Source organism: Cynara cardunculus, assembly GCF_001531365.2.
Source record: "Cynara cardunculus var. scolymus isolate 2C chromosome LG 5, CcrdV1, whole genome shotgun sequence".
Taxonomy (NCBI): domain Eukaryota; kingdom Viridiplantae; phylum Streptophyta; class Magnoliopsida; order Asterales; family Asteraceae; genus Cynara; species Cynara cardunculus.
In genome coordinates, this window is record NC_037532.1 from 30615330 (window position 1) to 30630735 (window position 15406).

At 31.9% G+C, this 15406-nt stretch overlaps 2 protein-coding genes across 2 annotated transcripts; both read right to left on the reverse strand.

Annotated features, from left to right (window-relative positions):
* Positions 1-166: 166 nt before the first annotated feature.
* LOC112512463 (putative glucose-6-phosphate 1-epimerase) lies at positions 167-4566 on the reverse strand. The gene is made up of 10 exons (XM_025118442.1): positions 4388-4566; positions 4096-4209; positions 3224-3334; positions 2942-2993; positions 2315-2452; positions 2118-2216; positions 1898-1995; positions 1651-1758; positions 1481-1562; positions 167-469 (listed from the first exon to the last, which is right to left on the reverse strand). Exons 1-10 carry the CDS (start codon positions 4453-4455, stop codon positions 404-406), a joined length of 936 nt encoding a protein of 311 aa, XP_024974210.1. The 5' UTR covers positions 4456-4566; the 3' UTR covers positions 167-403.
* A 1798-nt stretch (positions 4567-6364) lies between these two features.
* LOC112512988 (laccase-11-like) lies at positions 6365-9780 on the reverse strand. Its single transcript, XM_025119112.1, has 5 exons — positions 9664-9780; positions 9242-9393; positions 8846-9090; positions 7900-8028; positions 6365-7596 (listed from the first exon to the last, which is right to left on the reverse strand). The coding sequence occupies exons 1-5, from the start codon at positions 9778-9780 to the stop codon at positions 6542-6544; spliced, it is 1698 nt and encodes a 565-aa protein (XP_024974880.1). The 3' UTR covers positions 6365-6541.
* Between the last annotated feature and the right edge of the window lie 5626 nt (positions 9781-15406).

Below are 15406 nucleotides of genomic sequence, written 5' to 3' on the forward strand. Positions count from 1 at the left end.
TGAGATCATATATTTCATCTTTAGTGAAGCTTTGAAAGTGGGTTGTTAAGTTTTAACGCATTAGAGGAATCAGTAATTCTTGTTTCAGCTAAATAGTCAAGGCAAGTCGGTCTTCTAGATCAATAATGCTATAGCAACTTGTACTTCAGGCAATGGAAGTTGTACATTTGCAAAGGAAGCTTGGAATTTCGTTTAACAAAACTTGAAAAGATTGACAAAAGATGCATCAGATTCATATGCCATTATTATTCAAATCAGTGGAAGTGTGTTTTTGTAGTACAGAAAGTGGCAAATTTCTCTTTAAGATACCAAGAATCATACTCAGGTCAGATGATCTTCGCTGCTAGTGTTGTCTCCCTGCTATCTGTATCCCGTGGACAGTGTGTACTGATATATCTCCTATTCAGCCAACGCTGAGTTGTTGAGTAGCCACCCATGATTTCTCCGGCTCTAGTTCAACATTTCCAATCTGAAAAATATTTAAAAGATAAGTTTCTACTCGCATATACCATTTTCATCCATTCTTTCAATTTTTCCCACCAACTAAATGGGAGCAATTTAGCAATAATTACATATTCGTTTCTTCTTGTGACACTCCCAGCCTACGGAACAAACATATATTTTACTAATACACCCTCAAAATAAAACCTATTTTTCTTCTAAAATATCAAATACGTTTCCCTATTTACATTTTGTCCAATCTTTAAATTTTATTTTATCATCTTTAAACTTTCAATTTACTGTCACCAAAATACTAATTTTATATGTTTTCTATATTTTGGTTATTTATGTAATTAGTTAAATATAAATAATAAAAAGATAATATAGAAAAGGTATAAATAAAATTTGGAAATTAATAAACTTCATATTTTGGTGTCAGTTTAATTGTCTTGACGAAAATTTTCTAATGATCTATTTTGTTATAAAAAGTATTTATTTTATTATAATATAATAATTTTATAAATTAATCAAAACATAAAAAAGATATGAACAACTTATTAGGGGTAAATTGGTCATTTTTACCAGTCTTGTCTTGTCTAGTCCTATTTACCAAACGCTGAATAGTTGTTATGTTCTGTCATGTGTAGGTACCAAACACACCCTAATGGTGCATTTGATACCTACATGGACCGGATGGGATGAGACCGGATTGGACTAGATGGGAGAGAGTGAGATATGCGTAGGAAAGAATTGTGCAAGATTTTAAGGTTTTGACATAGGTAGTTTAATAATTTACCAATCTTGACCCATTTATCTCATAGACAAAAACACTCAATCCTGTCATATCCCAGTCTAATTCCGCATCAAACATGGGACAACAAGTTCTTGTTCTATCCGGACCAAACACACCCTAAAAGTCTTCTTGTCATGAGTAGCGTGCAAGTCAGGTAAATCATGGCACATTAAAATGAAGAAATCTCTTCTCATTACTCATAACTAGAATCTGGTTTATAGCAAAAGCAGTGACATCATGCATTACCTGAGCATTTTCAACACATACAAAATCTTTATAGCATGCTTCCATGGTCAGATGTGGATTCCATAGAACCGCATCTGGCCAGCTGCACGAAGAAGAATATGGAGTCAAACAAGCAGCACGAAACAAAAAACATGAAAAAACAATCAATGGTTGGCCCCACATCAACTTACTTTGTATTCTTAATTGATATGATGTCGCCCAGACCATTATCCAGGTATAACTCATTAGCAGCCCCAAGATAAACACAATCAACAAATCCAGGATAGGTCACTACGTCTCTGGATCGGGCAAATTGAAGTTGAGATGAAAAATCAAACACAGTGAACTCCAGAACATTCACATATTAATATGCAATTCCTTATGCATACAAAAACCACAACACCCAAAAGAAGATTTTGATACAATCGCACAAGATACCTTTCTTCCTTACCCTCCACTGGGTTCTTAGGGTCAGGATCTTTGTTGAGTGTCTTGCAACCTTTTAGACCTCTAACCGATGCACCCGATACAGCAGCCTGCATCACAAAAGTACCAAGAAAATCTTTTAGATATTTACGCAGGAAGGTGACATTTATAAAAACAAAAACTTAAAGCAGATCGTCAATTCGATTTTGTGACCGAAAATAACCACACTCACACTGAAATATGTATGCAGAGCAGTGGTAAATGAAAACGCCGTTTTGTCAGTATTTGTGATTTTCAATTCAGTTGAAAGGCTTTTCTTGTCTAGGGTGATCTGCAAACAGAAGAAGAATTTATGTTAAGGTTCATAACAGGCAAAATGTAATAAAGAAAATAACACATGAAAGATTTGTTTCAAAATGACAAGCTCACCTTGTATAATGCTTGAAAACTGTAATCCCACATAGAGCGACTGTAAGGGCTATCTTTAAGCTCTAAAGTGATAACAGGAGATCCGTCCACATTTTCAGAATCAACAATGGACCAGTTGGAATTCCTTGCAAATCCATGCTGGTAGCCACATATAAGCATGTTCAAGAGTTAAAAACTCACTTCTGAGCAAGGGACTGTCTTGTATGTTAGCAGCTTAATGTGCTTAATGAGACTCGCAGTTTATTTAGTCAGCTATACATGACTGTGGTGGTAGTGGCTTGATGATATAGAAAGTGGCTTATTCAGTAAGCTTGTAGGGGGAGCTTTTTGCAGAAAGCCAAATTTTTTCCAAACATACCCCTCCCAATTAAAAAACACACCCCTTCCATCTATGAAAAAAAACCTCCCAATCTATACAAACAGATTAATCCACACAGTCAGCTTTATCCATACTTGCGGCTTAATTAGGCTTATTGGTCTATCTGGCTTATTCGCACAGCAGGGGAAAACCAACCAAACAGCCCCTTAGTTATGAAAAGTGGAACCAAGAAAGGATGATCCTATGACACCAAAAAGATAATTATATGGAGGCTGCGCAATCTTAAATAGGTAGAACAGCAAACATACCTGCTGCATCGGGCCAGGTCCAAATTGGGGGAAACAATGCGGGATCCCTCCACTGTTCCCAAAACATACCATAGAAATGAAAGAAACAACAAGGAATACAGTCAGTGGGATGGCATATAAGTTTGAACTTCAAACCATTTTTTCTCTATCAGAGAGTATATACATCAATAGGATCAGTGATTAGCAGATAAAACTGCATTCTGAGACTACTTCCAGCATTCAAAAAGTAATAACTAGTATGAAGTTATAAGATTTGCATTTAATACTAGAAAGAAATTTGACCTTATCGGTTTCTGCCCATTGAAAACAGCATCTGGCCGAACAAAAAGGAGATCCTTGCTCCCAACTTTCCATGATGTAACACAGCCTCCATATAAGTATAGCTCGGCCTCACTGGAAAAGAGATAAGGTATTCAGTCACATACATCATACAACACGACCAATCAGCATCTCAATCATGATCGACCAAACAGCAAATGCTTATTTACAGTATCACGGAAATTATCAGAAAGCAAACGAATTCCTGTAGTCGCAACATTCTAACCATCAGTATGCTTCTTATTTTCTAACTCCTCCAATCTCCAATATCGGACAAAACCAGAAATTGATATTTAAGTCAAAGCAGGCAAACACTTTAAAGATTGAAATGCTCGCCACCACCAATACCAATCACTTGAAGCGACCGTCTTTCTACACAAATCTAGTTCGTGCAAACTCAATTATAGATTGCTTATCACACACTTTTGATCCTTACATTTCTCCGACCAAATTGAAGCTAACTCTAAGATATGAGTACACTAAACCACCATCAAGATTGTTTCATAATCATACAAATTATCTTTCACAACTAGCTACTCGCTAGTTAGATCAACACTAAAAAGCAATTCCCACCAATTAAAACCCCATCAAAGGTCGTATTGAAAAGCAATGGCCTCAACAACCCTTATATTAAGAAATGCCATTGCAGTTCATTCAGCATTAAGCATGTTCCAAATAGACCCAAAAACCAAATTATTCTATCTACATTCATCCAAGTACATTAGCTTAAATCTCCACATAATTCTCCATCGTTTCTGCTTTAGCTTAACAAAGAAATCAACCATTGAATTTTCACAAAGAAAATCATATTAATTACTAGTATAAAATCGAAGTACCTTCCATGGGAGGAGGTTAACACAACCTTGGGCAAATTTCCCAATCCTTCAGTAACTTTAACTCCCAAACTCGCAGTATCCTTATTCACAGTCGCAAATGCCATACCTGGATATCTGTAATCACTCAAATCCCTCGAAACTCGGTCAATTTATACTTGTTTTTCAGAAATTCGTCAATCTTTAACCGATTTGATGACGAAAAGCAATCGATTAGGATGGAAAAGCGAATGAATTGAAGGAGATGTGATTTGAGATGAAATCTGGGAGTGAAGAATTGAAGAAGGAAACTCACCGATTGACCCGGGGAAGCTTAGAAGAGGTTAGCGATGGAAGAGACCACGTCATTGATATTGCCCCCATTATCGTCTTCTCTACTCAAAAGGATTGAATTCAGACACACAGATTCGTAGAGCAAACGATATTTTTGCTTTGAAAAATGTCGTTATGCCTTCGCATATTCTCTTTGCCACCACACATTAAAATTTACGAACAAAATCAGAAATAAAACATATTCCAGTAAATAATAAATAATAAATAATAAATAACAAATATGATGATATTAATTGGTAATAATTATTTAATTGTGTTTTATTGATGGTAATTGTCTGAAATTATTAAGCTTTACCAGGTTTATTAATCAAAACAACAACCCAACCTAACCCAACCCAAATCATACGGGTTGGGTTAATCGAGTTGATCAGGTTGAAACTTTGATGATCATTTTACAATCTAGATAAGTGTTTTTGTTTAAATGAAATAAAATCAAAATGATAACATACAAAAAAGACTAATAAACTCAAAGAAAATTGAAGATTCAAGCAAATAATAAAGTAAAATTACAGTTGAAATTTCAATATAATTTTGAATATAGCTAATTATGGATTTGTGTAGTACCTAAGGTACATATTTTAATCAAAACCTAAGAATCATATTAAATCCATGGTATAAAATGACATCAGGTTCATCGGATTGAGTTTGGTTCAAATGACCCTAACCCAATAAATGCGGGTTGGACTAATTTTATATCAACTATGTATCGGATTACCTCAGGTTAAGATTTTTTGAATTTCTTCGGGTTGAGCTGGTTGGGTTAGTTGGTATTTTGAGCACCCGTATTTTCTCCAGGAGTTGTTTAGTTAACATAATAGAATTTGGTAAATTGGAATTTATATGAATGGGAATGTAACTCAATAAAGTTTGATTACGTATTTTGTTGGCAACAATTGGAATATAATCTCTCAAATGAATCAAATGTTTGGTTGTTTGAATATAGTTTCAGAATTGAAACGAGATAATAATAAATGGCTAAAATACCTCTTTATATGACATTTTCATACTTTATTGCTTAAATTATAAATACTATATAATGATAATGTTAATTGTTGGTAGTGACGGCAACAACGACGATGGTGGAGGCAGTGATGGTGGCGGCAATGATGGTGGCGGCAGAACTAGGAATAGTGGTGTTGGATAGGACGGAGTTTTGGGGTAATTTTGTCATTTTGAAAAATGGTTGAAAGTGGAATTTTTTAATTCCATCACATATGCCATGGAAGTGATGAAATCCATGAACGGTGGAATCCATGTAAATCAATTCCATTCTACGTACAAACTAAATAACGGAATGTAATTTGGTCAATGCAATTAACATTCCAATTTCTTCAGGCTTCATATGAATCATATAAATTAGTGGAATTCCAATTTATGGGGATGTTTGGAATTGTTTATTTAAAACAACTTATGTTTTTTTTTGTAAAAGTGTTTATTTACTTATGTGGTATCAAATCGGAGTTTTGTAAAAAGTGTTTGGATTAGCTTATAGTGGTACCAAAAAACAAAAAACTGATAAGTTGTTTTTTAGTGTTTGACAAATTTTGCTTATATATGTAAAATGACCAAAAAAGACAGTCTTCCATATTATTGACTTATTTGATTTTTTAACATGTAAAAATTTATTTTTCATCATTTATAATAATATCTTTAACAAAAATTTATATCAATAAGATTAATAATTAACAAATATTAATAAAATATGATTAAAATGATAAACTGGTAATAAGTAGTTTTTTATAAGTCAGGAAGAATTAACTTATCAAAAATTGTTTATTACCAGTTTGGCACCGATATAAACAGTTTTATTTTTCCTCATCCAAACACTAGCCTTTAGTTTATCACCGATATCAGATTAAAATAAGTCAAAAAACACATAAAATAAACAATCCCAAAAACCGCTTATAAACACTTGAAATATGATCAAATTTTATATAACCAAATTGAAATAGGAATACAAACTACAAAGCTTCAAAGTATGAATTCCACATGAAACGACATCACTTTTTTCCGTTTCATTCCTTCCCAATCCCAAGTCCCAACTCTCAAATAGAATGCAACTTAACCTCCTTCCACTTCTGATGGAGGTATAATCGGATAATCTACAGGGAATCTGCTAGCACGCCGGAAGATCCTTCGGCGGTGGACGGACCGCTTGATCTTTTCCCGGCCCATCTTCCACCACGAACGCCGTTTTCAGTCCCCATCCAGTATGCAACTCCAAATGACAGTGGAAGAACCAAACCCCTGGATTATCGGCTCTAAATCGAATCGCCGCCCAGCCGCCGGTAGGAACGCCGACGGTGTTGCGCTCAGGAGGATCTACGAGGTTATACTTAGCTGGATCCGTAGCCGGATTGAAGTTACCGACGCCTGTTCCAACGACGAAGAAATTGAACCCGTGAAGGTGAAAAGGGTGCGATTCAACGCTCAACAAATTGGTATCTTGTATCACCAATTCAACCGTCGAATTGAAGGTGATTTTACTCAATCGTGTTCCCTTTGAAGTGAAAAGGTTCGCCGTGAGCGGAGCTCCGGTGTAATTAAAAAACGTCGGAGGTTTGTCGGGAAAATCGACGGTAAACACTCCTTTTTTGTTGAAGTAATGAGCCTGTAGAAGACCAGTTTCCGGCATCACAAATGTTATATTGTTCAACGATGCCGAAAGCCGAGTACCATTCACACACGTAGCACACGCACTCTTCCCCAATCCGACGGTGAAAAACAAGCTCCGATCAACTTTCACCGGCACATTCGCCGGAAAATTCGGCGTGTTTAAGCTCCGAAGCTTTTCGTTATAGCTTAAAGCAAATTCGGTATCGTTTGGTGACGGTAGACGGGGGAGTAGCGGCACGACGGTGGTCGGAATGTTTTTGTATTGAAGGATCGCTGTGGCGGTTTTATTGTCTACCGGAATCGGAACGTCCTGGAACGGCCGGACCGCCATGAAGTACCGCCCCGGAGTCCGGTTGGCGGAAACAATCACATTTGTTGTCTGGCCGGGGGCGATTAGTAAAGCGTTTGTTGTGAAGGGCTTCGTGTAGACAGCGTCGATTTCGACTACTGTCATGTTGTGGCCCGCAATGGCAAAAAATAATTCATCATTGAGGGCCGCGTTGACGATCCTCAACAAATATCTTTTTCCTTGCTCGACCTCCATCACAAAAGTATCTGAAACCAGTTAAAAATTGTTTATTGTTACGTCAATAATATTTTTTATTAACTTGGATATATAACCTACTATGTGAACCGACTAATCCAGGGCAACTATCTGCTTTGCAGATAGTTTGAAGTCACCATATTTGAATTTCTGTAGTTACAAAAGGATTTTTATTTCTCCTTGGATTTAAACCTGGAACCTCCTAGTATATTTGACCTTTAGAGGCAAGGTCAAACGACACACGCTTGGTTTACGTCGTCAATAATTTTTGCAGATGTGAAAGAAATATGTAAGGAATTAACAATAATGGTTACGTTTTTCGGAACAAGGGAATAGTGGGCCCGGTTTTCCGTTGATTGTGTGGGCATCGGACATGTTGGGGGGCAGACCTAAAGCATTGCCCTGCTTCACAACCTCTTCCACGTCAGCATGCCACCATTCACCTATTAATCACAAAATACTTTTAAAATTAACGAGAAGTAGAGTATTATTGCGATATAACAAGACAAATCTCGATTTTAATGTTTTATTTTATTATTTGTCATTGTCGATGTTATAATACGATTTTATGTGTTTTTAAGAAAGCAATAATGATTTTATTTTCGAATAAAATATAAATTTGAAAAAAAATATATATTAATGCTAATATTACTATTTAAAAGTTCTCATTTTTATGTAATTTCTTTAATTTATTTTTTTATTATAATTTAATTTAAGTTTTATAACAAAATAATTTATTTTTGGTTTAATAATATAACATTTTATAAAAATAATAATTAAGTATTTTGTTAGAATTTAATGATTATCTTAATTATATTTTAGTTTTTTAAATAAGTTTTTTATCCTGTATTTGATTATGTTTATCTGCAGTTAATTACACGAATTCAGATATGGAGCTTTAATAAATTGTACTTACACACAATCTACTTGCAATATTGGTTTTAAGTAATATGCATTAATAAACAGTATATTACGCATAAAAAATAATTTTTAAGAATTTTTGTCAAATGCTTTATAATATAGTATAGACAAGGAGAATCATAAAAATAACTAGAATTACAAAGAGATTTTAGTATGCTAAAATATTTATGTCAATTTATGACATTTAATAATAAATTATATTTTGATTTTTCTACACTCACTTAAATGTATGTTAAAATGTAATTTTTTTTATATAAAATGATAATTTATTTTTATGCATTAATAATTTAGCTTTGGTTACATTTGTATAAAATAAGTAAATTTAGATGAATTTCTTACCAAACACAATAATATGTTCTCCGTCAGGCCTTGGGAAGGGAAACGGTGTCGCTTGTTTTGGTAAAATCACAATAGCACCGTATACGGTTGCTCTGAGCCATAGAATATGAGCGTGCCACCAAAGCGTCCCTCTTTGGCCCGTAACATTAAAATCGTAAACATAGTTACTCCCTGTTTTGATCGGACATTGCGTGATGTAGGCTGGTCCGTCTGCCCAACCATTTGCATATTGTTTCAAACCATGCCTATAAAGCCAAGCAGAAAAAGCCAATTTGATTTTTTTTTATACTGACCTGATATATTTAACGGCATTGAACGTTATGGTCCAATTTATCAATGCATATCGAGCATTCAGGAAGGATCATATGATATTATATAATTTATAATAAATCGTACCAGTGAATAGAGATGTTATATTGGGCATGATTTGTAACGTTGATAAGAACTCTATCGCCTTCACGAGCGTAAACTGTAGGACCGGGAAACCTCCCATTCACAGTGACAATCGGTTTTGCATGGCACAATCGGCTAACGTTCTTCACCTCAACCTTTTCAAATAAAATATCAGAACACTATCATTTTATAAAATGTACAAAAATAAACTCGACCGCAAACGTAAAAAATGTGTGTATCACGTTTACAATTTTATGCTAAATAATAGAAATGATGATTAATTTATCCATCTCACAATTAAGGGTAAAATTGGAAAATGGACATTTACTTTTGAAATTAAACACTTATTTTAAGACGAATAAAAATAAAAATATAGACAGTTATTTTATAATGAATGTTATAAATAAAAAAAGCCAAAAACTCACGATAAATTGATACTTCTTGGTGGCTGCCTCGATCTGAACGGAAAGCAACAAAACAAACACGGAAATGTAAAGAAACGAAATGGGTTTCTTGAAACCGGAAGCACGATTAGTCGACATTTTTCCACAATCGTCGAATTTACGGGTTTCTTTGGAATGAACGAGAAGAGAATGATGAAAATATAGATACATACATGTGTGTGTATATATACATACACCTATTAGGTGTAGGGGAGAAGTGAGTATGGTGTAAACCAAAGCTTTTAAGTTAAATCATGGAAGAAAGTCTTGAAAGCTTCAAAAATGAATTACTATGGATGTTCTATTTTGATTTATATATATATATATATATAATTATTTACATACCTGATAAATTGTATAAATTTATAAACTAAATTTTATATTTTGTTTTACATATAAAATAATACATGTGAAAATACAGTATTTATACAATGTTGTTTTATATGTAAAATGTATAGGAATGTATTTTGTGCAGGAAAAAAAAAACAGTGTTAAACAGTTCATATATGCAACAATATTGTATAAACGTTGTATTTTCAAATGTATTATGTCACATACGAAAGAACACGTAAAAATTAGTGTAGAAATTAATAATTAATTTTAGTAATTTGGACTTAAAATTTTAATTAAAAGCATTTTAGGTATTTTAGAAATCTTATTTATGCTCTCTCCTCTCCCTTCTCCCTCTCCTCTCCGATATGAACATTCAATTGTAATATTCGTTGTATACACGTTGCAATACATTAATTAGAAGCATTCTCTCTACTGGTACTCACTGTATACACAATGTGATTTCAACTGTATACATGATGTGATATCCACTGTGATCACAGTGATGGATTTGTGAAGTAGGGATAACACACTGTGATTACCGGAGTTGGGAGGGAAACAACTGAAATATTGAGAGAAAATAAAGGAAGGGTTTTTAGGGATTTATTATTATGTAAATAAGAAAATTAAGGGAAAAAATTCGTATGACTAAATTACCCTATTTAGTTTATTTAAGAAACATCTTTAATTATTTCAAAATTAACAGTTTATATTGTATCTCACAGTTATCACAAATTATATAGTTTTTGTTTGATTAAACTCCTATAAATTTTTCTAGTTATATCAGTATTTTGGATATTGAATTATAAATTGATAAAAAAAATCAAACAAAACATATCTAAGATATCTCATTCGACACTAAAGTTTGCAAAATTAAAATGATTGAATTATAATTGGTTTATATATAAAAAAACGATGTTGTATTTTTTAAGCAAAATTAATATTTAATTTTTTTTTTTGCGAATAAAATTATAAATTTCAAGATAAAACATGAGAGGTACAGAAGGCCAACTTCTGTTTGGCTGCCCTTCTCAACTCACCGTTAAGGAAAAGGAATATATTGGATTTTATAGGGTTGTAGGCATTTAGCGGTGTTTGGAATTGCTTATTTAAAATAATTTATGTTTTTTTATAAAAATATTTATCAACTTATTATAAATCAGAAGGGTTTAACGTTTTTAAAAACTTCTTATTACCGGTTTGGCATCGGTATAAATTGTTTATCCAAACACTCATGACTAAAACGAAGTTGTAAAATTATCCTTCTATTGAATATTTAATCAAAAAACTATATTTATGATAATAATTTATATGATTTTCTTCTTCTAATATTAATGCAAATCTATCTGATTAAATAATATATAGAAAAGATATATGTATATATATATATATATATATATATATAACACATAAATTTGTCGTTTTTATGTCACGCCTTAAAAAATGTCATGTCCTCATCATTGCATGTAAGGCTTGAGGCTTGACCTCGTCACACCACATCTGATGCTACTTTGAACCTTGATTTAAAAACATTTTAGGCAACTTTTAAACCATTTTCCTTTTAGCTAATTTTTTATTTTACCAGTTCTACACATTAAAATAAAATATAACATATATCAGTATAAGTATAAGTTTAAGTAAATATTGTTGGACGATGACAATATATTTCAAACGACACACTAAGGTTCCAAATCAAAACAACTAGTGCTAATCCAAAAACATTACGAAATTCACAACCATCTAATTATGTTCAACTGATACCAAACAATGATACTAAAGGGTTTTTTACCAAACACTTATTCGGGTAAGCACTTACCAAGTCAAATTACCTTACCGAATGAATATGATAAGTACCAAGAATCTTACTCGGTAGAGCGAGACAAGGACCATGAGTCTTACCCGGTAAGTGAGAACAATGACTCTTACCACGGTAAGTGCTTACTGGGTAAACTGTTGCATACAATATCGTTTTGGTGGACTAAAATCTTACCTGGTAATAGGGTTAAAGTTTACCGGTAAACACTTACCGGATAAGTGTTTGATAAACGGCCCCTAAAGAACAATTAAGATTCAAAATCTAAAGAGTTTATTTCTATTTCTTAATTAATAAAACCTGAAGAGTTTTTTTTTTTTTTTTTTAGATTTTGTTTCATTAAATTTATTTTTTAATCCAAAATTAGAATTAGTTGTCAGTTCAAACCTGATGAACAACCCAATTTTTGTTGGTCTTTTTTAACTGATGAAAGCCCATGTCTTTAGGCCCAACAATGCCAAGTGGCAATTTTTGATAGGGTTACATGTATAAATGAATTGATTTATTTATAATTATTAATTTAAATTGAAAAATAAAATAAAAGGCATATAACCTTGTTCAAAGTGTATTTGAATGTTTAAAAGAAATTTATTTAATTTAAAATAAATGCATCATTAATTTCTTTAGTAACTTTTGTGATCATATATACAATAATATATGAATTAAAGATTATGAATAAAAATATCATGGTGTGTCCGTTTGATCTGTCTTATCCGTTAAAAAAGGGGTTACTATTCATACCCTCACTTACATACATCTACTTCTTACCTTTCATCTCATTTACATACCTCCTATACGAGAAGGTATGAATAGAATTCACTGTTAAAAGATTTGAGGTCGTTTATCAAATGTTTATCTGGGTAAGCGCTTATCAAGTCACATAACCTTACTGGATGAATATGACAAGGACCACAAATCTTACCCGATAAGAACAAAGACAAGGACCGAGAATCTTACCAGATAAGTAAATGTGACGATTTTTACCATGATTAACGCTTACCGGGTAAATTTTTGCAAACAATACGGTTTTGGTGGACCAAGATCTTACCATGTAGGTAAGTGATATTATTGAATTTTGTTGGATTTGAAAGAATCTGTATTTCAAATCCATTCTAATCTAATATTTAGTTTGTCACTTTGTTGGATTGTCCGGATTTGAATTTAATTGAAATCCTTCAAATATAGGATTTTGAAATCCTTAGGAAGTGCTCAGGATTTCACGGAATTTCATAGGATTGTATGTAATAAGGTTTTAAAAAATGTTAAAAACATTTGTTTTGTAATAATCGATTAATAAAAATGCAATTCAATTATTTTTATAATTTTTTCTATAAATTACTTATACTACCTTATAAAACAAATTTATCAAAAGTCTTAAAAACAATTTTTAATGCACAAAGTACTATACATTTATGCACAAAGTTTTAAAAGTCCTAAAAACAACCCATAATGCATTAAGTACTACTACTTTATGCTCATTATTACATTTTTTTTTCATGTTCCCAAGATACTTTTGACACATTTCACTAATGCATTCACTCTCTCATACCTCTATGTCTTCTCCTCATCCTCCAAGGTGAGATTCAAATTGATATTCACCATGAGTTTTTAAAAGCTTTCTCATTCAATTGCTTTAAAACTCTCAGTCTCGCTCTCGATCTCTTGATTCTTTGCTCTTGTTGTAAATTGAACATATTTGTGGAGTCATTTAAATATGTTGGACTTTAAATATATTGGATTTTAAACTGTTATACGATTTTTTTCATCGATTGACTGTAATTTGAATCATAACTCTTATTTATTCAAATTGTATTAATATGTAAAGACCAAGTGTAACTTATATTATCGTTAAATCTTCTCTAATAAAACCAGTATAACTTATATTATCGTTAAATCGTCTCTAATAAAACCAGTGTAACTTATATTATCGTTAAATTTTCTTTAATAAAACCAGTAAAACTTCGAAATCGTTAAAATTCATGGCTCCCGCTGCATTGCGCGGGTACACACCAAAATGTAATTCAATTATTTTTATAAATTTTTTTGTAAATTATCTATAAATAATAAAATCCAATTTCATTCCAAATCTTACAAACCAGATTCACCAAATAATTTCAAATTTATTCTAATCCAAATCCCTCCATGAAATCCATAATCATGCAAACCAAATGGACCCTAAGCAACTGTCGATTTTATAATTCATTTTAACTATAATTAATATAATAAAATGATATAAAAGCTTGTATTATATTATAAAAAATTGGGATAGTGGCTGAAAAGACAAAGCCAAGGAAATAAAAAACAAAGGAGAAAAACAATGTCACAGTCCACATCATTAATATAATCAATCAAAACAACATAATAAGTCAAATCTTATTTTGACTTCTTTTGGCTTTGTTCTATCATACCTTGTGCATACTTGCTTGTACCATTGCCTAATACGTTCCATCAAAGCTTTTTTTTTAATCTTATATTTTGAATTATCAAGGCTTCTCACCCATATACATATATATATATATATATAGAAAGAGAGAGAGACATGTTCAAATGTTAATCAAGATTATTGTGTTAATTTTATTAACCAATATTGGCTATTAATTCTTACAATAAACGGTTGTAATTAATCATGATAAAAAATTAATTTTTTTAAATTTACAATTTCAAAGAAAATATGTGAAAAAAAGGGGAAAAAAGTATTCAGGTAATTTTTTTATGTAATTCCCACATCATTATATATATATATATATAGAGAGAGAGAGAGAGAGAGAGAGAGAGGCGGGTTAGATTACAAACCGTCTGATTCGTGAAAATTATGCAAACGACTCTTGACCAATAGGAAATTTTCGTTTTTTATTCTTTAATTTTAATAAGTAAGGGTATAATTGTCATTTTACTGTATAATGATTAATATTGGAAATGATTTAATTATTTTTAAATATGGAAACGTAAATATAAAAATCTTTTATATGGAAGGTGTAAATCAGTTGTTTTTAAATATAAAACGGTGAAACAGTGAAATAGTTGCATACAATAAAGAAGACAGATTAATACAGTTTCATAATGTGAAACAAATTCATACAGTGAACCAGATTCACACATGTGAATAAATATCGTGAAATAGATTCATACAATGATGAAATACATGTTCATCTAGTTAAGAAATATAGATTAATACAGTGAACCAAATTCATATAGTGATGAAATAATGTTTTTCATACAGTGAAATAGTTGCATACAGTGAAGAGAACAGTGATGAGATAAAGTTTCCTACAGTGAAATAAATTCATATGGGTGATTTGCCGATTTTACCCTTTTTTAATTAAAAATTAAACTTTTTTTTTTAATTTTCTAATATAACACTATTTAATCTTGATCATTGATAAAAAAAATAGATGGATGAGATTGTTTTGTAGGGTTTTCATAAATGAGTGTGGTTTGCAATTGATCGCTTATATATATATATATATATATATATATATATATATATATAGACTTGGGATCATGTGAGACCAATGATTTTCTGTGAGACCCGTAAGACCAATTCTTAACCCTTGGATTAGATTTACAATCGTCAGATCTGAA